The sequence below is a fragment of the Poecilia reticulata genome, chromosome 20 (genome assembly GCF_904066995.2).
Source record: "Poecilia reticulata chromosome 20, P_reticulata-male-v2, whole genome shotgun sequence".
NCBI lineage: Eukaryota > Metazoa > Chordata > Actinopteri > Cyprinodontiformes > Poeciliidae > Poecilia > Poecilia reticulata.
Window position 1 is genome coordinate 7,838,155 of NC_088849.1, and position 19,198 is coordinate 7,857,352.

Below are 19,198 nucleotides of genomic sequence, written 5' to 3' on the forward strand. Positions count from 1 at the left end.
AAGATTTCATTTGGATTGAGGTCAGAATCTTCCAGAGGCTCAATGTTGGTCTGCTTTATCAACTCCATGACGGTTTTCTTTTGTGTTTGGTGATTTGAACTGTTGATCGAAGTTCTCTATCTTCATTTTTGGATTCACTTCATGCCATGCATCAGTAGTATTGGTAGTTCATCTTCTTAATTAAAGCTTTTTTTCCTGTTCTGTAACAAAGATAATATTTACATTATGTCTGTATGTTCCTGTCTGTAAAGCTTAAGCAATAAGTTCTACACTGAATAAAATAGCACTACATTACAAACAAAAAGTTAGTCTAATATTTAAGAAAAAAAGCCTTCTGATGAGGAACGAATCAGCTGTGCTTATCGATTTTTCAGCCTGTGGTATTGATAAATCTATAACATATATATATAGTCACAGTTAATGTTTAATTCGTAGTTTAGTCTGGCTGGCTAATTATTGAATGACAGAGCACAGAGTATGTGAACTGTGAATTAGAAGGAAAAGGATCTGGCATTGTAGTGGCGAGTCCATTGTTTGTCAAACCAAGCATCCTTCATTAAGAATCAATCAGCCACTGCTGCACTGTGGTGACATTTTGTACACAAGCAGAAGAAATCAAATGTCTAAAAACCTTAAAGTTGCATTTCATGGTTTATTTATACAGTTTAACAAGCAATAAATACAGATGCAGATTTCTGTTTGTTGCCGTTTCTCTTGCTCTGGTAAAAATGAACAAATAAAGGCCCAATCCCAGTGCATGCTGGTCCTACACCAGTCCCTATACTTATAGGAAATGGCTCCATAGTTTCAAAAGCAAATAAAAAAACAAACAATAGCAAATTAAGCAGTTGTTGACCTACAAATAAACCTTGTATAATATAAACTAGGAACACATTTTACCAAAATATAAAAGAATAAATACCTCCAACAGACATGTTTACATATATTTTTGTTTTAAATGATAATCTGAAAATTTCCCCATCATGCATTTTGTATTAGTTGGTTGTTTCTGACTGGGAGCGGTGTATTTTTGCAGATGGCAATAAGACAACCAGGAGAAGACAGAGGAGCTTCCTTTGTGCGCAGATTGTCATGCTAGTTAAACATACAAATTTAATGAGAAGTTACGTACTGGAGCTTTAAGAAAGTAAAAGTTAAAAACAGTCATAAAAAGTTTGGAGTAATTGTTGTAAAAGATGACTTTAGCAAAACCTACTGTCAGTAGATAACCTTTAACATCAAACAAATCTTGAGTCATCAAAAGCCTATCAGTACCTTATTTTAAAAAAAAATCATTTAATTTCCTTTTCTTCCACAGCAGTTTGGGCTCGTCAACACATCCCACTGCAACATTAATAAGAACAGAAAGTACTCTCAGGTGACACATATGTTTAAAGACAGTTATAAAGTGGATAAACATCAGTTTGTATTTGTTTTACAAGTAGCATGACTCACAGGGTGGAGCAGATGTTTTGCAGGAAAATACAGTGCAAGTAAACACAGCATTGTTCAGCTGTCATGCTTTAGAAAAACGTGAGCAGGGAAGCACGGCTGGAGAAAATCCAAAAACCTGCTGTTTTTACGCGTATTAACTCAACACAATCCTGGTCCTAATGTCTCATGACCGCGCTCACTTTTTTTCAGTGGATTACCATTTAGCTTCAAAATAAACAAAAATAGAAACTTCCAAAAAATAAATTGAGCACTAAATGAGGAAAGCACTTGAGCTTAAATAACCACAGATAAATACCAACAACCTGTATTAGCAGGAGAGCAGATGGACTTGGTCTCAGGCCTATTATTAGCTCAGCGCAACGGATGGTGTTTATTCAGGAGTGTGTGCAGGGGATTAAAAAAAGTCTGACAAATGATATGTCAGTAAGGCAGATGCGTGTTGATTTAGAGGCACTTCTCTAAACTATCAACATGCTTTTAAAAAAACTCGTATTGTGACAAACGAGCCACTGAAAGGACCCAAGTTTGCCCAAAGCTCTCTGTTAAGGAACAGCAGCAAAGAATTGTGTCCAGGCTCAAGTCAAGTCAAGTTTATTTGTGTTGCATATTTTAGCAACAAGGCACTTGAAAACATTTTATATGATAACACAGTACCAGAAAATGGTTGTATTACCTCCACAAACTTCATCGGAAGTGCTGAAATTGGCTCTCGTTGATGTAGGTACGTGACCAAAATTCCTCGATATCGTTCCCAGGGAAGCGCCTGCCTGCCGAACTCAACACTCTTTCGTCTGGATCTCTGTGCAAAGTGTTGGGTGATTGGTCAAAAATTTTTTGCCGAAATTCGCTCGGACTGCAACTTTGATATTTCACTTCAGCTAGTCCACTTCCACTAGCCGTTTCTGTGTCTGCCAGAGACATGAATACTATTTGAGAAACGTCTTTTCTGAGATGGCAAGGAATTATGTACATTTGTACGGGCTTTTCACTAAATAACTGCAAAGACTGTCAAATGAGTAAAAACGGAATTTGCAACGTCGTTGTCCACAGGGATCACCCCAGGTGGTCTGCACCGAAAAAAGAACACTTCACAACCACATGACATCGTGCTGACCGTTCGGCTTGGGATGAAGCACGTGGGAGCCTTTAGGGTTGTCTAGTCTCCATAACAACCGCTAAATGTAATCAACATGGCAACCAATTTCTTAGGCCAGGAATGAGCCTTTTCCTGAGAGAGCTTAAGCCTCTATCAGTAGACTGGCAATGGTTGTCACTCTGTTGTTCTAAGGACAATAATCCAACATATCCAATTGTGATATGGTAAACCAATTACCAACTGATAAACCAATTGTGTCAATTCAAGACACAATTGGTTTACCAGACCCAAATCAGTCGTCTCCGTCCCTAAGACTAAAATATTACTGAAAAGCCACGGGGTGAACTAGAGAAAGGACAGTGCCAAGAGAGTTTGTGCACAGACAAACGGTCAAAGATCCCTCTGTCTACTTGTAGCTTAGTGTATAGACAGTTTTTAGTGAAGAGTAAACAAGACTGACAATGAGACAGACAACAGATTCTGCTATCTGCCTCATCCTTACCCAGGCACTGTCCAGTGGAACCGTGCCAAATGGTATTTAGTATTTAGTGTCTCCGACTTTGCGGTAGCGAGAAAAATGCTACAAGCATTCTTAGCAGCAACACTTGTTGGGCGGCTACTGGGTTCAATCCAGTACAGCTGCAGCAACTGACAAGTGTGACTTGAAGCTGATGTCTCCCAATTGTTCACAGAGACAGAAAAGAGGAAGGATGTTTTTGATGGCAACTCTTGTGTCTTGGCTTCGTGCAACATCCTGAACCTTTCTTCTATTGTCTTGTGCGCTCTTCTGGAAGCTGCTTTGGAAAACCCAAACAGTACTCAAATAAAGACATGGGAAACCAGGGGCAGGCAAAGGATCATGTCAGTTTTCCAGATGTTTTCTTTTTTAATCTCAAGAGTTTTTTTTTTGCTATCTGTTTTATGAGAAATGTTTGAGAAACTTTCACTCATTTTTTTTTGGTCTAATGATATCAAAAAACTTGAAAAGGTTGCATCGTTTAGTGGTAAAAAAGAGAAAAATCTGGCAAAATTCATCCTCTTTCCATCATTTGCTATTGTTTCAGAAGAGTAGAAGGTTTTGTGGAGAAATAAATAATCCTGCCTTGCCTGTATGTTTTTTCAAAAATGCAATTTAATTTATATTTTGACTTTGTTTTTGCATTTTTGGTTTTGAAATCCCTTCAGATCTCATCAAATTCAACAGCAACATTCCTACCATTTTTTGGACATTCACTGCAATAAATAGAAATTAACAATCGTCCACTCTTTAACTCTCATATCCATTTCTCCTCAGCTCCCTCGCATCCTGGATAATTACTCGGACGGCATTGACATTCACTTCTGGGTCCGGATCGTCTCCACCGCTTCGGACAGACTGCGAGACGTAAGAACCGGCCCACGGAGCAAACCAGTAGCTCCCCATTCAAAAGTTCACGGCTTCCTATTTTTAGTTGGCAGGAAACAGTTGCTTCCCTTTTGCCTGACTCTGCTTGAGTTTTTGCGCAAACAGATGGTAGGTGGTATTTTCTGGTGCGTGTTAGGAAATCTAAATACAGAGCAAGCCCGCTTAGCCTGAAAAAGAAAGATAGCTCATTATTCTAGGAGAATACTGTGGGGGAAGAAAAGTCTCCAGTCTAGGAAAAGTTGATGTTGGGTGACAGCTGATGATTTCTTTCAAATTCACTATATTTTCATCACTCAAGTGTTATATTAAGGACTAAGCTAATTTTTATGTTGATGTTTCCAAATCCACATTCATTGCTGTTCACAGTGCGACATCCTGCTGGCGACATAGTTGTCTCTGCAGACCGTGTACGCTCGAGGTGGAACATGTAAACATGTCACTTCCTGTAAATCAGTTGAGGAAGATCCTAAAACCTAGCAAGTAGAGAGCCTTGAAATATTACTTTTCAAGAGTTTTTTTTTCACATTTAGATGCATTGAATCATCAAATCACCCAAAATAAATATAAAAATGGCGTTTTCAAACGGGGATTTCCCTTCTGTCAAACAAAAGCAGTCATATCAGTCTGATTCTAGTTGGAAATATAATTTCCTCGCTCTTGTTAAATCACAAATCAACTGCTACCAACCTTTTTTTATTACTTAAACTTCACAAGCTGCTTCTAGATCTTTTTCCAGCCTTACCTTGCAGCGAAGAAACTGCTTAAACAAAGAGTTTAGCGACTAAGCGATCTCTAAAAGCAAAACTTCATCATTAGAATTTGATGATCTGAAACATTTAACTGTGTTTAAGAAAAAAATCGAGGCAACCTGCAAGAGGGAAAGTAGGTTTTTAGCTCAACAGTATTTTGTTTTTGTTAAATTCAACTTCAAATGCACATCCTGCATTTCTTTTCAACTACAAACTCGACTTTTGAAATCAACCCTGGATCTGTCTTCCCAGCTGTTCCACAGGAGCAGCTCCAGGGAGTTCATCCAGGTGGTAATGCCTCTGTTCCAGAAGAATCTGTCCTTCAGGGAGGTGATGGCTGCTGCCTCCGGCTTGGTGTGCGGCTACACAGAGGGGGCTTTCTCCAGGGTCGCCTCTTTTAACTGGTACGAAGACAACAACTACAAAGCCTTCCTGGGAATCAGCAGCGGCTGGGTCAAGGGTGACTACACGTATGACAACAGCACCAGTGAGTTCAGCTCTTGTTTTACAAAACACAGTAGATCAAACCACAGGTGTTACTGGTGGAGCTGAGGGGCAAACTCATGAAGTCACACAAAGGAAGATCTGATCCTAAAACAGCGCTACTAACACAATTGCGACTTCTGGCAAAAATAAAAAAGCTTATGTAAAATCTAATTTTTTTTTTAGCTTTACGCCATATTATAATGTCATTATAATATAGATGACATTATTTTCATGCATGTTTGAGGAATCCTTTTATCTCCATGGAAACCATTCAGCTGTGCAAAACACCTAGGGGGACCTAGCCCCGCCTTTCAAATGAAGTTCCTCCTCGGAAACTTGCAGTTTCCAAGCTTCTGCCTCACAGAGTACCCAACTCCCACACCTCCCTAACTCCGCTCCCTCTGACTGGCCAGCAGCAATTAGCAAACACCTGGTGGAGCTGCACCGTCTGCTGAGCTCATTAGTTTCTCAGTGCAACGCTGGTAAAAACATTTTAAAGGGTTAATAGAGGAGCCATGTTGGGATGATTTCCTGAAAGGTGGAGTCAGAAAGAGCAGGAGTTTCTTAAAGAGACAGAGGGCCAATTTCAAGGTGTTAAATTACAAAGTCAAGTATGTTTTTAGTCATATAATGCTATAAACTGGCGCTGTGTGACTGGAAAATACACAATACCTCGACTTTAAGGTTCAAATCTCCCTCTATTTATGTCTATTTCAGCAGAGAAAAGGACGTAGCTTTATAAGAGCCATCACTGTTTGCGGCATGCAGATTGCTTGAAATAAAAACTATCTGGTTAAGACTGGTGGTTTACTAATGCAGGTGAAAAAAAGGGAAGAAATTCCTGGCTTTATAAATTGTTGCTCCTGCTTTGTAGGTGACTCCAATGTTTTCATTTGTAGTTTGAGAAATCCTTTTTTGTTTCATGATGCCTGCTGTTATAATCTGTATGATTTGGTAATTTAATAATAAACGGACTTCCCCTTTAACATCAGCTGACTTATAACTATTTGTCTCAGCTCCTTTCTGCAATGACTTGATGAAGGAACTGGAGTCCAGTCCTGCCACACGGATTGTGTGGAACTCTGTGAAGCCAATGCTGATGGGACGGATCCTCTATGCTCCAGACTCACCAGCCGTCAAGCAAATCATAAGATATGTAAGCAAATGGCCACTATGCAGATTTTTAATATATTATTGTTTGTATTTTTATTTAGATATTAAAATTATTTGGGTATATACAGTTATTTTTATGATTTTAACCTTTCTCTATTGCTTGTAATATTTAAGCATTGATGATAATTTACATTACGATGTAATTTAAATTCCTTTTATTTTACGTTTTATGAAGCTACAACCACAGACTTGCATATATTTTATTGGAGCTTCATATGAAACAAAAATACTGGAGCAGATGTTTGTAAGACTAAACATAGACCCAGAGCCACAGGGGAATAAGTTGGATTCAAACATGTGCAGACTCTAGAATGGCTTAATCAAAGTACAGACTCAAATTCGATTGAGAATCTGTGGCAGGACTGGGAAAATGATGCTTACAGATTCGGCGCATCAAATCTGACTGAGGTTGAGTGTCTAGATGTTCAAAGCTGGTAGAGCAATACACCAAAGAAGGATCTATGTTGACTCTTCATCACATATTGGTTCTGTTTTGGCTAAATACAAAATATTTTATTGTGCGGTATATTGCGTTGGTGTGTCATATAATCCTAATAAAATATGTTCAAGTTTGTGGCCGTATCGTAGTAAATGGGAAAAAATCTTTTGGGGGGAAAACTTTTATGGTTGAGGAAATCTGAGTGAGAGTTGATTTGTTTAGATCGATTGAAAACGTACAACTAGAAATGCACAGGAACAACCAGAAACATCGAAGACACTCAAACACGACATCTAGAAAGATCTAAATGAATATGGCCACCCAGACATCTCGGTGACGTCCCTATCTGTGTTTCTCTTCGGCGCTGGCTCCTCTGATGCGGTGAACAATGCGTTTCCTCCCCAGAAAAAGTGATCAGCTTCCCCCATGTCGTGCCCAGGTCTTTGTATCTAGATGTAGATAAGTGTTTGTCAAAGCAGTTAAGCCTCTGGTGGGGCGGCTGGGAGGTGGGTAGAGGCAGTCATGGTTGGCTTGGCCGCAATGGAAGGACACAAACTGATCGGTGGTGTTGACTGCTGCCCTGTCCGTTGGCGCCGCCGCTTTTCCAGAGTTGCCTCATGCCGCCGTGGTTTTCCTTAAAGACGTGAGAGTGCGTAGAAAGGTTCACACACCCTCATGTTTGTTCCTGCCCAGCCCTTTATAGACCTCTTTGTTTTCCTCTTGCCTCAGCTGGAATCTTAATTGCAGTAAGAATGTGACAACCACTGGGTTAATCCATTACTTTACAGGAGGGGGAAACAAAGACTCTGGCGGCCCTTTGTTGTCATGCATCAGAGTGTTTAAAGGAAATGCTGGTCAAGAACTTTGTGTTTTAGGACCACGCTGTCGTCATACGTGGTTGCTCTCGCAGAATATTGAGCTACGTTGGTCTTATCTACATCCTGCTGTACCCGAGCAGTGTCTGTCGGGTTTTTAGGACACACAATTAAAGGCTGAATATATCCTCAAACTTCAAATATTCCTCCATCGTCAGAACGTGCCACATTTTAGCTCCTACTCGATTTTTTTTTTACAAAATCAGCTTTCAGGAGCCTTCCCATCCGCCCTCTCCTCCTCTGTCTCCTGCTGTTTTGAACTGTCTCATGGAATGAGGAAGCTCCCGGTTGTGGGAACCTGACTGGGATTCACTGGGCCGGCTGAATGCATTCAGCCGGTCGTCACCAATGGCCTCCATTGTCACCCCCCGGCTCCATTGTCCCCTTTGTCACCCGAAATCAGACACACACAAGAGGAAGGCGTTTAATTGGGTGTACTCTTGAGTGCTTTTATCCCCCCCACTGCACATGACTGAATGCCGGAGTAGCCGACCTTGGGTGCGCGCCTACACAAAGCACTGTACACATGCGAGGTTCTGAATGATAAGTGTGCAGTAAATATTTGATGATCTGGCACCGAAAAAGCCTTCGTCGCAGGTTATCTGTAAAGGCCGGCGGGAATTCTTTGTGGGAGAATGCGCGTGTTGTCTTTGCAAAGCTTGTTTTCGCACAGTTTGATGTGGGAATGGTATGTAGCAGGAGATTAGGGGATGTGTGTGACTGCGTGCGGGGGTGTGTGTGTGCGTGTGTGTGTGTGTCTGTGTGTGTGTTTTTAAGCATCCAAGCTTTGAGTCCAAGTTTGGATTGGGTTTGGGTGTTATTCGCTCCTATAAATGTTTCCTGCAACCTGAATGCATCTCTCTATATTTTCTTTAGGGGATGTTCAACTTCTCACTTTCTCCTCTTCTGCAGGCAAACACAACATTTGAGGAGCTGGAGAGGCTGAGGACGATGGGAAAGGCTTGGGAGGAAGTGGCTCCTCAGATCTGGGCTTTTTTCCAAGATGGAGTCCAAGTCAAGATGATCCGGGTGGGACAGCATTGCAGTCTGGCTGAATAAATAACTTGCGAGCTTATCTCGCACCAGATCCGCTCCTTGTGACATGGAAGATGTGCACGATGACGATCTTTATCACTTCTGCCATTCAGCTGAAACCCAATGCCCAACTATTGTGCCTTTGAATAAGTTGATAAATGATGTTATTTCATCCCGAGCTTCTGACCATTTAGATGAAAGTTCCTGCTCAAATATGGAGAATTATCTCGCAACAATGACGCATCTTTCGCTTTCCAGTTTATTTCTCAAAATGCAAATCTAGGCCGTTGTTCAGATTTACACCTGCTTGAAACCAGGTATTTCCATATACATAACATATCTTTTTCTTCTCACTCTCTGATACTAAATCTGATCAAATTTGTCCTATTTTACAGGTCAGTTAAAATTGAGAACATTATTTCTATTTGCTAAATACCAGAAAAACAAGATTTTTTTTTAACTGTTTACAAGTATCAGTGGTGAAATGGCCACTGCATTACTTGGGTTGAATGTTTTGAATATCCTTCCTCAAACTTCTCACATTGGCCCCTTCCTCCTGAAAGAAGTGGTGTCACCAAGTCAGGTTTGTAGGCTACTTGCCCGCACACAAATTTTCTATGAGACCGAGATCTTATATATATATAAGATCTCGGTCTCATATATATATATATATATATATATATATATATATATATATATATATATATATATATATATATATATATATATATATATATATATATTGGAAATATATATATATATATATATTTCCAGATATATATTTCAGATATATATTCCAGATATAAATTTCCAGATATATATATATATATATATATATATATATATATATATATATATATATATATATATATATATATATATGTGTGTGTGTGTGTGTGTGTGTGTGTGTGTGTGTGTGTGTGTGTGTGTGTGTCTCCCTCTCTCTTATGACATTCAACATTCTTACAAGATATTTTGCCTTTTCTCTGATACTGAAACTGCATGAGCAGATAAAACTGCCTTTCAGTCTCTGGAAATTGTGATCAAAAGCTGCTAATTTACCTACAAAAAGAAAGAAAATCATTCTTGGTGGTGTGGCTTCACTATGCTCAACGGGGTCATAATTTTAGTAGGTTCCACATATGAATAAAAAAACATAATTGCACTTTCTTTTTTGTTACTGTGGTATTTTGCAAAAATAATACATTTATCCAAACATGTCTCTTTCTACAGTGCATGTAAATTCATGAATTTATCTGTACACTTTTCAAATTAAGCTCAAAATTTTATTCTATTTCAGGACACCATCCGCAATCCCTCCGTGATGGATTTCATAGACAGGAGCCTGGAAGAGGCGCCGTTCTCCGAACACATCCTCAACTTCCTGCACAACGGCCCGCCAGAGGAGCGGCGCTATGACATGCCCGACTTTGACTGGCGAGACATCTTCAACCTCACTGACCAGGTTGTTCGGATGCTCAATCAGTACGGGGATGTGAGTAAGAAACCACAGCAGCGCATTTTATATTTTCTGCCTCCTTGCAGAGAGCAGCAATTTCTTCTTCAGACGTTTGATTAGCAACATAACCAACCCCCCAAAAAACAATTAATCTCACGTTTAATAGTTTTATTTCTTAAAATATAGGCAGAAAAAGCGAGGCATCCTGCATAATCTGAAATTAGTAATGGTCTCTCTGCAAGACATGAGTCTTTTTGTTCTTATTTAGAGGATTATTGTTCTTGCAAAATACTTCTTGTCTTTGGACACTCTTGGCCTGCCATGCAAGCATTTCTGAGGACGCTCACATACTTTCTTGTTTGACATGTTATGCTGGGATTTTATCAGTGTAAAAATAAAATCAAACAAAAAACAAACTGGAAATATGTTGTAGATGTCTTCTTTAGTAATTTTATGTGGTCACCTTTTCAGCAGGTGATTAGCAATGCTCATATCTGTTAATAATTTGCGTTTAATGTGTGAAATTATGCCTTAAAGTAAAGTAATCTTTGATCAAACTAGCATAATCTTCCGTTCTTTAAGTATATTTTTCACCTACAGAAGAAAAATCTAAGAGGTGATTTTAAATTTTTTTGGCAGTCTTAATAGTGGTGGGAAAGATGCCTTTCCCATCTTTTCAAAATGGGAAAGGCAAGAGAACATGCCGTTCCAATTAGGCAGATGTGCGTTGGTGTAAGTTGCCCTTTGGTCAGAACTTCTTTGCAATGAACGTTTTAATTATTGTTCTGACAGCTGGATGGTTTATCTCGGTGTTGCCTTGATGTTAGGAACACCGCTGCCACTGAGAGGTGACCTGTAATTTGTAGCTTAGGATCATTTTGCAGTGGGTACACAGCAAAGTGCTACATTTACGCTACTACAGCTTCATTTACTTTCTGTTCTTAGCCTTGCCGAAGAGCCTAAACCCTTCCAGCTTAGTCATGATCTTATTTCTCAGGTTAGCTGCTCATCTGGGCTTCCTATGTGGCCCTGATACCCATTCTCATGCTTGGATGGCAAGCATGATTATGTATCCCCCTCCTAACCTGTTGTCCTGATTACACCTTGCAGTAGCGTCTTTGTTGTTCCGCGCCCGTCTGTGTTTATGATAGCAAACAATAAAACACTGAGCCAGTAGTCTCTTCAGTGTGGGATTTTGAAACTTGCATAGTTACCTTCTCATCTGCATACAGGCTCTTTTATTAGGCTTGCTGGTATTTCAGCCTTCCAGTAGTTTTCTTCTTGGTCTTCCTGGTCAGAATTTGATTTGAGTTCCTTAAAATCTGTTTTCTGTTGAAGCAAAGTTCAAGTAATCAAAACTTTGTTGGGTTTGTTCTAATTAGCTTGTCAGGTCTAGCAGTACTTTAACTTTTTGTGGTTCCCATTAGGTTACACTGAGCTGTGCTAAAAGACAACCTCTGACGTATTTTAATTATAAATTGTCAATCTAAATGTTTCGCCGAATCAGACGTGTTGGCCTGGTGTCGACGCAAACACATTCCAACAACAATGCTCCAAATTTCCAGATAAGCCTAAAGTTTCAGGACAATTATTCACATTTTTTCCCATTCTCTCTTGTGACTTTGATAGTAAGAATTTGGACAGTACTGCCATTATGTTCCTCTGGAAATGTCAGGCTCCAGGTCAGGCCTTTTTCACAAAATAATCCAATCAAGCCTCGCATTTGTCAAGCTTAATGCCCTGGAAGCTAAGCACTGTGCTCTAAGCACTACTCTTGACGTTTTTAGGAGATTCTTGGCTCTCCAATTTGTTCCCTTTGTACAGAAATGTGGTAGTCCACCCAGGTGGGCATGAGCCAAAGCTACAAAGCAGCTGGCCACTCTGTTTTGTTTCATGTTGATTGAGTAGAAGTTAAAAAACAAAGAGAAGCCCTTGCGTAACGCTTCTTATAAGGGTCATCTACATTAATAGGGGGGAATGCATTTAAGACAAAAGAGTAAACTGGCCCTTTTACTGCAGAGGCTCATCAGAATGAGAAGTATATTGCCCTGAAGGGATTGAGGACAGGGGGGTGTACCTGGATACAAGGCTGGGTAGGTGGTGGGTGCACTTTGTTTTTGTCCAAGTTTAAGCTTTACAGCACTTGAGTTTGACAGGAAGAGTGGGAGCGACTGAGGCTGATTAGACACAGCTGTCACTCCATCGACTATCCTTTATAAACCTGCAACAATAACCATGAGCTGAACGGTTGGCTCGCTCACGTTGGTGGCATGTTTGCATATCACACCACCCGAAGAGGCTTCACTGTTCTTGTTGGGGAAAATTTCCATAAACAAAGAGATTCTTTCCTAAATGTCACTTGTTTATTAATATTGTTAAGTCTGATATTGCTCAAATGCATTCAGACCTTCTTTTTTTTGGTGTATATCTGTGTTTGCAAAGCAAATGGTGTTTGTGTGTGTGTTTTGGGTTGAGGAGGGCTGTCGGTAGCCTCAGTGGTAAATAGCTGTTTTGGAGGGATTCCTTTTGGACCACAGCCGTCTTATTTGCATGAGCTTTCGTTGAATGGTTTCATCGGACACGCTTTTCAGGAACGAGACAAACACCTCTGCAAATGTGTAAGGGGTCTTTGGAGTCTTGGGCCAGCGCTGGTATTTGTGGGCTCTTTGTCTTTTGAGCTACGCTGGAGACATTGCTGAAGCAATAGCAGCTGTATGATGGCAGCCAGTTCACAACTTCTTTTCAGGCAAAGATATCATTACAACAGCAGAACCCTTCAGTATAAAATTTTCATATTTTTACCCGTCAAATGAGTTATTCAGGGTTATGCTTGCGTGACTGGCATTAACATCTCAAATATTTGACACCAACATTTCTTTGTGTACTCCTAACAGCAGCCCATATGTTGCCTGTGGTACTTGTACTGTAGATTAAGAACCATGACCTTGAAACATTCTCAGTTTACTACAAATGGTCTTTTAGTTAAACTGTAAAATAATTCTAACTTTTGTAATGTAAATATAATGCTGTCTCGTTTTATACTGAACAACAGAATGAATTGTAGTCATACCCATTAAATTCCAATTGAATTACAATTTAGCTGTGATTAAAAGCAAATATGTTGACATGCTAAGCTGATTAACTGCTGAACAACTTGATATTACTACTGTTATATTAGCATGCTAGCATGTTAAACTGAGCTGATAACAGCTGAACAACTTCACCTTACCATTGTAATATTAGCATGCTAGCATGCTAAACTGAGTGGTTAACTTCTGTTCAGCATTGTAACTGAAAGTCGGCGCCATTGTACTCCATTCTGTTCATTCTCATGGCTTTACTCTTATCCATGTCCTTATGTATGTGTTTGTCTCTCTTTTATTCCCTCTCTGACAGTGTTTAATTCTTGATAAATTCATACCTCTACCTGATGAAGACGCTGTCACTCATCGGGCTTTGGACCTGTTGGAGGGAGGCAAGTTCTGGGCGGGTCTCGTCTTTACAAACATGTTCTCTTGGACCACCAGCGTTCCACCTCATGTCAAGTTCAAGATCCGAATGGACATCGACATAGTGGAGCGCACCAACAAAGTCAAAGACAGGTTAGATTTGGCTTTTAGCTGATTGTAGGTATGAAAAAACATAGGATTTAAAATGTGTGTTCGTTTTTCTCAGGTACTGGGACCCAGGCCCCAGAGCTGATCCTATGGATGATTTCCGCTACGTCTGGGGTGGCTTTGCCTACCTCCAGGACATCATAGAGCATGGGATTATCAGGACTCACACAGGAAAAGAGTGGCCTCTGGGTGTCTACCTACAGCAGTTCCCCTACCCCTGCTACGTGGATGACCTGTGAGTGGAAACATATCGTTTGACACACTTCGTCTGTAAATAAGTAGGTCCTCCATATCATTTCTTTCCCCCCAAATCTCCTTCCTCCAGCTTCATGCTGACGTTGAACCGCTGTTTCCCCATCTTCATGGTTCTGGCCTGGGTCTACTCCGTGTCTATGGTAGTTAAGAGCATAGTTCTGGAGAAGGAACTCCGCTTGAAGGAGACCCTGAAAACCATCGGGGTCACCAATGGTGTCATCTGGTCCACCTGGTTTATTGACAGCTTTTTCATGATGGGCACCAGCACAGCTCTACTGACTGCCATCATCATGGTGAGCTTCACATTTGTGCTTCCATGCCTGCATGTCTTCCACCCGAAACATCTAATCTATCCCCCTGTCTGCTTTCGACATCCCCCTGTCTGCTTTCGACATAAACTCACTTCACAGATCATAAACGCCAAGTAGTAAACCATTCTGCTGTCAGTTATCACTCTTTTTTTCTTGAACGACTGAATTGATATTAATAGCTCACTTAATGCATACTTTCTCAGTAAATCAGTAATGTCAGAGTGAGTGATACCATGACATCATGAGGATTATGTCAGAGTTCTATGAGATTTGCAGCAAAGAACTTGTAAATGATTAAAAGCGAGCAGAGACAGCACCTTCTTCATTTTAATACGGTGGGCTTATGCGACCCCTTGTGGACATTATGTGGATCAGTATTACACCAAAATATCCACATTTTGTTGACAAATAAAGAGAATGATGATGCTGTTGTCTTTTTGACTGACCAAAGCAAAACACACATGTTGATGAAATTACAGTATCTGAACCTCATGTGTGTTTCTTTCCTGTCTTTAGGGAGGGAGGGTTCTGAACTACAGCGACCCTGTCATCCTCTTCCTCTTTCTGCTCTCGTTCACCACTGCCACCATCATGCAGTGCTTCCTGTTCAGCGTCTTCTTTAACCATGCCAACCTGGCAGCCGCCTGCTGTGGCATCATCTACTTTGCCCTCTACTTGCCACACATCTTCTGCTTCGCCTGGCAGGAACGCATCACCAAAGACATGAAGATCATGGCGGTGGGTGCCTTAACCTCAAAACACGGTTGTATTTTACTTTTAATCAATGAGCAGATGTCTTGAAAAAGAATTCATCCACCTTAAACCTCCAAATATCTTGTCACGTTACCACCACAAACAGCATTATAAGGGAATAAAGTTATCATCACTGAAATAGCCATTGGCCCAACTCAAAACTTACCAAGACATGACCACACCCTTAAACTGACAGGCTGAATGGGAGAATCTATTGATATGACATACACCATAACCCATTTCTTCACTAGAAGTAACATGCTAGTCAAGTAGTGGTGGAAAGGATTTGACCATTCTGATTAAACAATGCTTCATCATGCAGAGTCTGCTGTCCCAAGTGGCATTTGGCTTTGGCACAGAGTATCTATCCCGGTATGAGGAGCAAGGGATGGGCCTGCAGTGGGACAACATCCAGACCAGTCCTTTGGAGGGAGACGAGTTCTCCTTCCTCACATCCATCTGCATGATGGGCTTGGACACGGTTCTCTATGCTGCTCTGGCCTGGTACCTGGACAACGTCTTCCCTGGTCAGTGTGCTGAAATGAACCAAAAGGTATGCTCTCATCATAAAAATGTGCTGAGGTTTTTTTTTTTTTCTTTGTTTTCTTCTTGTTATCACAGGACAGTATGGCATTGGTCGCCCCTTTTACTTCCCCTTGCTGCCATGTTACTGGCTCAACAGTGTTGCCCCAGCCTCCGGTATTTCATTCTTATCCTGCATGGAATGTGTTTTAGTGACTTTGCACAATATAATATGGGTAATTATGCCAGGATATTTTGTCATCTTTTTCCAAAGGAAATTACAGAACGGAACTGGAGAAAAAAGGCTTCGACAATCTGACGAACAAGGAGCAAGGAGAGAAAACGGCTGCTGGGGAAACCGCCGAGCAGGTGGAACCACAAGCTAAGGAGAAGGAGGACATACCTTCCTGTGAACATCATGATCAGCGTGAGAATCTCAGCCACACAGAGCCTGAGAAGAACCAGAAGGATGGTAAACCCAGAATATGACTGTAGCTGCCTTACAGAGTGCTTTTCTATCCCAAACAGGATTCATTGTGTGGAACCTCGATGGCCTTGTGTGTGTTTGAACTTGTTGGCATTTGTAAACTCACACCTCTCGCTTACCATTCTCATGTTTAGTTAATCAGTAGACTTTTTTTTTTTGACTCCGTATTCCATTCCAGACGCATGATTTCATCTACCGTTAGGCAACAAAACACATTTGTTTCACTCTCTGCACGAAACTAACACGGTTTAAACTCAGAGACATTTAAAGTTTCGCTCTAGACGGTGGAAAAACAGAGTTGTTTGTGGTGTCCACAGAGGAGCCGTTCTTCGAGGCAGAGCCGGCAGATCTGGTGAAGGGGGTCTGCATCCAAAACCTGGTCAAGGTATTCAGCAGCTGCTCCTCGCCGGCCGTCGACAGACTCAGCATCAACTTCTATGAGAGTCAGATTACTGCCTTTCTTGGGCACAACGGAGCCGGGAAGACCACCACCATGTATGTAGTAGCTTAGAGTCTGCTGGCATGTAAGCGGAATGCTGAACGTGAGAGAGTCTACGTCTTCTCTTTATCCCAGGTCAGTCTTGACTGGAATGTTCCCTCCCACCTCGGGGACGGCCACCATCTACGGCAAGGACATCCGCACGGACATGGACAGCATTCGCATGTCTCTGGGAATGTGTCCTCAGTACAACATCCTTTTTCATCAGTATGTCACTTCTCACGTATTTAACAAGCATAAGCTGTGCTCTGAGAAAGACATTCTTAACCCTTAAATGATTTCATATTCAACCCTTAAATATTTGTGGTTTTCGCAATCGCAAATCTTGAAGCATTGTGTTGGAATCTCCTGTCACAGTCCAACACTTTTGGCATATATCTGAGGTCGTTATCTTGCTGGAACGTGGACACCTGCCCTAGTCTCAAATCCTTTGAAACCTCTAACAGGTTTTCCACCAGGACTGCCCTATTTTTAGCTCTTCCTGTTACCTCAATTCAGTTTCTTTATCCTTCTGACCATGAATTTGGCACAGCTGCGGTTCCCCATGGGGAGGGGACTGTACACGGTGTTGTACGCTGTTTTATTCCGTACATAGTCTTCTACATGTAAGCCAATGTCTTCTACTTTCTTCTACTCTGTCCCACATACCTACCTGGCTTGTGCCAAAATGCAAACAGGACTTTCATAGCTAAACATAAGGTGTCTTTGGGGAGTAATTTGTAGAGTACAAAACTAACAATTTTCCCATATTCCAATTCTCTTACCTGATTTGTGGATCTCTGTAGTTGCTATAGGCATTTTGCCTCTTTGATTAAATAATGTTCTCCTAAAAGACCTGAGTCTTTTAGACGGACAGCCATAGCTTGGTAGGTTTATCACAGTGTCCTGCTCTTTCATTTTTTTGATGATGGATTAAAAAGCTCTTCATAGGGGTTTAAAACCATTAAATATGTTTTTATAATCTAGCCCTGCTTTAAATTTTTCCACTGATTTATCCCTGAATTGTTTGATGAGCCTCTTCATGATTCTGTTTGTTTTTTAACATTTTCTAATAAACCTTCACAGAGAATCTAGATTGATGCCGAAGACTAGAGTTTCACTTTCCTTCGTAAATAATTTCTTAAAGCCATTGTGTATTTTCAACTCTTAGTTGTCCATTACTATCACACATAAACCTGACGAAAGATATTAAAAATTGAAGTTGCAACTTGAAACTTCAAGCTAAAACTTCAAGTTGTAGCATCTTTTGAATTTTAGGTTTTAAGTTGGAAAAAACGGTGGCACTCATTTGTACCAGCTGCTTGTTCCTCAGCATGACGGTGGCAGAGCACATTCTCTTCTACGCGCTACTGAAAGGCCGTCTGATAGCTGAGGCTGAGGAAGAGGTGGAGAACATGCTGCAGGATCTGGGCCTTCCTCACAAGAGAGATGAACTGACCCAGAATCTCTCAGGTCTTTTTTGAATCGCGTGCAATCTCTGCCCTCTGGCACACACAAAGAAAACACACATTTATCTGTTGTTTCGACATCCAGGGGGAATGCAGAGGAAGTTGTCGGTAGCTTTGGCTTTTGTTGGTGGAGCCAAGGTGGTGATCCTGGATGAGCCCACCTCGGGGGTTGACCCGTACTCCAGGCGCTCGATTTGGGACCTACTGCTCAAATACCGTTTGGGTAACAGATTATTCTAATTCACACCACAGGAAACTATCACCCGTATTCGTGATTATGTGATACATCAAACATCCCTCCATGTTTCCTTCTCTCACATCACTTGTCTTGATTTGTGGTTTTCAGGACGCACTGTGATCATGTCCACCCACCACATGGACGAGGCTGACCTGCTGAGTGACCGCGTGGCCATCATCTCTCAGGGTCGCCTTTACTGCTGCGGCTCACCCATCTTCCTGAAGAACTGCTTTGGGGCAGGTTTTTACCTCACGCTGGTTCGCAGGATGAAGCACGAGCCACCTAACGTGAGGAACTAGGAAAATAAAACCGTTTGTTTGTCTGAAACACAGTAGATTGAAAAGTCTGTGAGAACTGCTGAAATGCTTAACGTCATGTAGAGCAAGCTTAACTGACATCTGTAGTGATGTGTAAAAAACAGTATAGAAGTACAGTTTTTCGTTTTTGCCTGAACGTGACCTCAGCTTGAGGGAGACGCAGAGGTCACGACACACTGGATTGTAAAAGTACAGAAAAACGCTTCTCCCATCATTTAATCCTGGTATCATTTTATCCGACTAACCAGGCTAGCTGCGACTGCACACAGGACTGCTCGTGTAAATGCTCCAAATGTTCGAAGTTTAAAGCCAACCAGGAAGAAAGCCACACCCCAGACAGACAGCTGGATGGTAAGATCTTCACCTCATTGTGATATGTATGGTCAGTGGTCAATCTTCTCTCCTGTTACGAAAACAGTGGAGCGTAATCTCTTTAATACTATCCTTTCACACTGCCAAAACACAAAATATTACCAAGTAATTTTGGTCGTGCAAATGTCTTAGTAAACTTGAAATAAGCTAAAATAACTCAAAAGTTACTTTTTAGCAAGATACTTGAAGACACCAAAACTAATTTAC

General features: G+C 41.0%; 1 protein-coding gene across 4 annotated transcripts in view; it reads left to right on the forward strand.

Moving 5' to 3' along the window:
- Positions 1 to 19,198, forward strand: part of abca4a (ATP-binding cassette, sub-family A (ABC1), member 4a) — a 39,340-nt gene that overhangs the window by 7,479 nt on the left and 12,663 nt on the right. For all 4 annotated transcript variants that reach the window (XR_014085291.1, XM_081601507.1, XM_008438341.2 and 1 more), the window contains exons 8-25: positions 3,846 to 3,935; positions 4,958 to 5,192; positions 6,208 to 6,347; positions 8,591 to 8,707; positions 10,014 to 10,208; positions 13,569 to 13,774; positions 13,848 to 14,024; positions 14,115 to 14,337; positions 14,872 to 15,093; positions 15,431 to 15,635; positions 15,730 to 15,807; positions 15,905 to 16,102; positions 16,435 to 16,612; positions 16,692 to 16,823; positions 17,929 to 18,068; positions 18,150 to 18,287; positions 18,411 to 18,589; positions 18,868 to 18,970. Coding sequence is in view for 3 of the 4 variants with exons in the window: in XM_081601507.1 (XP_081457633.1) it covers positions 3,846 to 3,935; positions 4,958 to 5,192; positions 6,208 to 6,347; positions 8,591 to 8,707; positions 10,014 to 10,208; positions 13,569 to 13,774; positions 13,848 to 14,024; positions 14,115 to 14,337; positions 14,872 to 15,093; positions 15,431 to 15,635; positions 15,730 to 15,807; positions 15,905 to 16,102; positions 16,435 to 16,612; positions 16,692 to 16,823; positions 17,929 to 18,068; positions 18,150 to 18,287; positions 18,411 to 18,589; positions 18,868 to 18,970 (2,956 nt within the window). In the remaining variant the exon portion in view is untranslated. The remainder of the gene's footprint in view (positions 1 to 3,845; positions 3,936 to 4,957; positions 5,193 to 6,207; positions 6,348 to 8,590; positions 8,708 to 10,013; positions 10,209 to 13,568; positions 13,775 to 13,847; positions 14,025 to 14,114; positions 14,338 to 14,871; positions 15,094 to 15,430; positions 15,636 to 15,729; positions 15,808 to 15,904; positions 16,103 to 16,434; positions 16,613 to 16,691; positions 16,824 to 17,928; positions 18,069 to 18,149; positions 18,288 to 18,410; positions 18,590 to 18,867; positions 18,971 to 19,198) is intronic.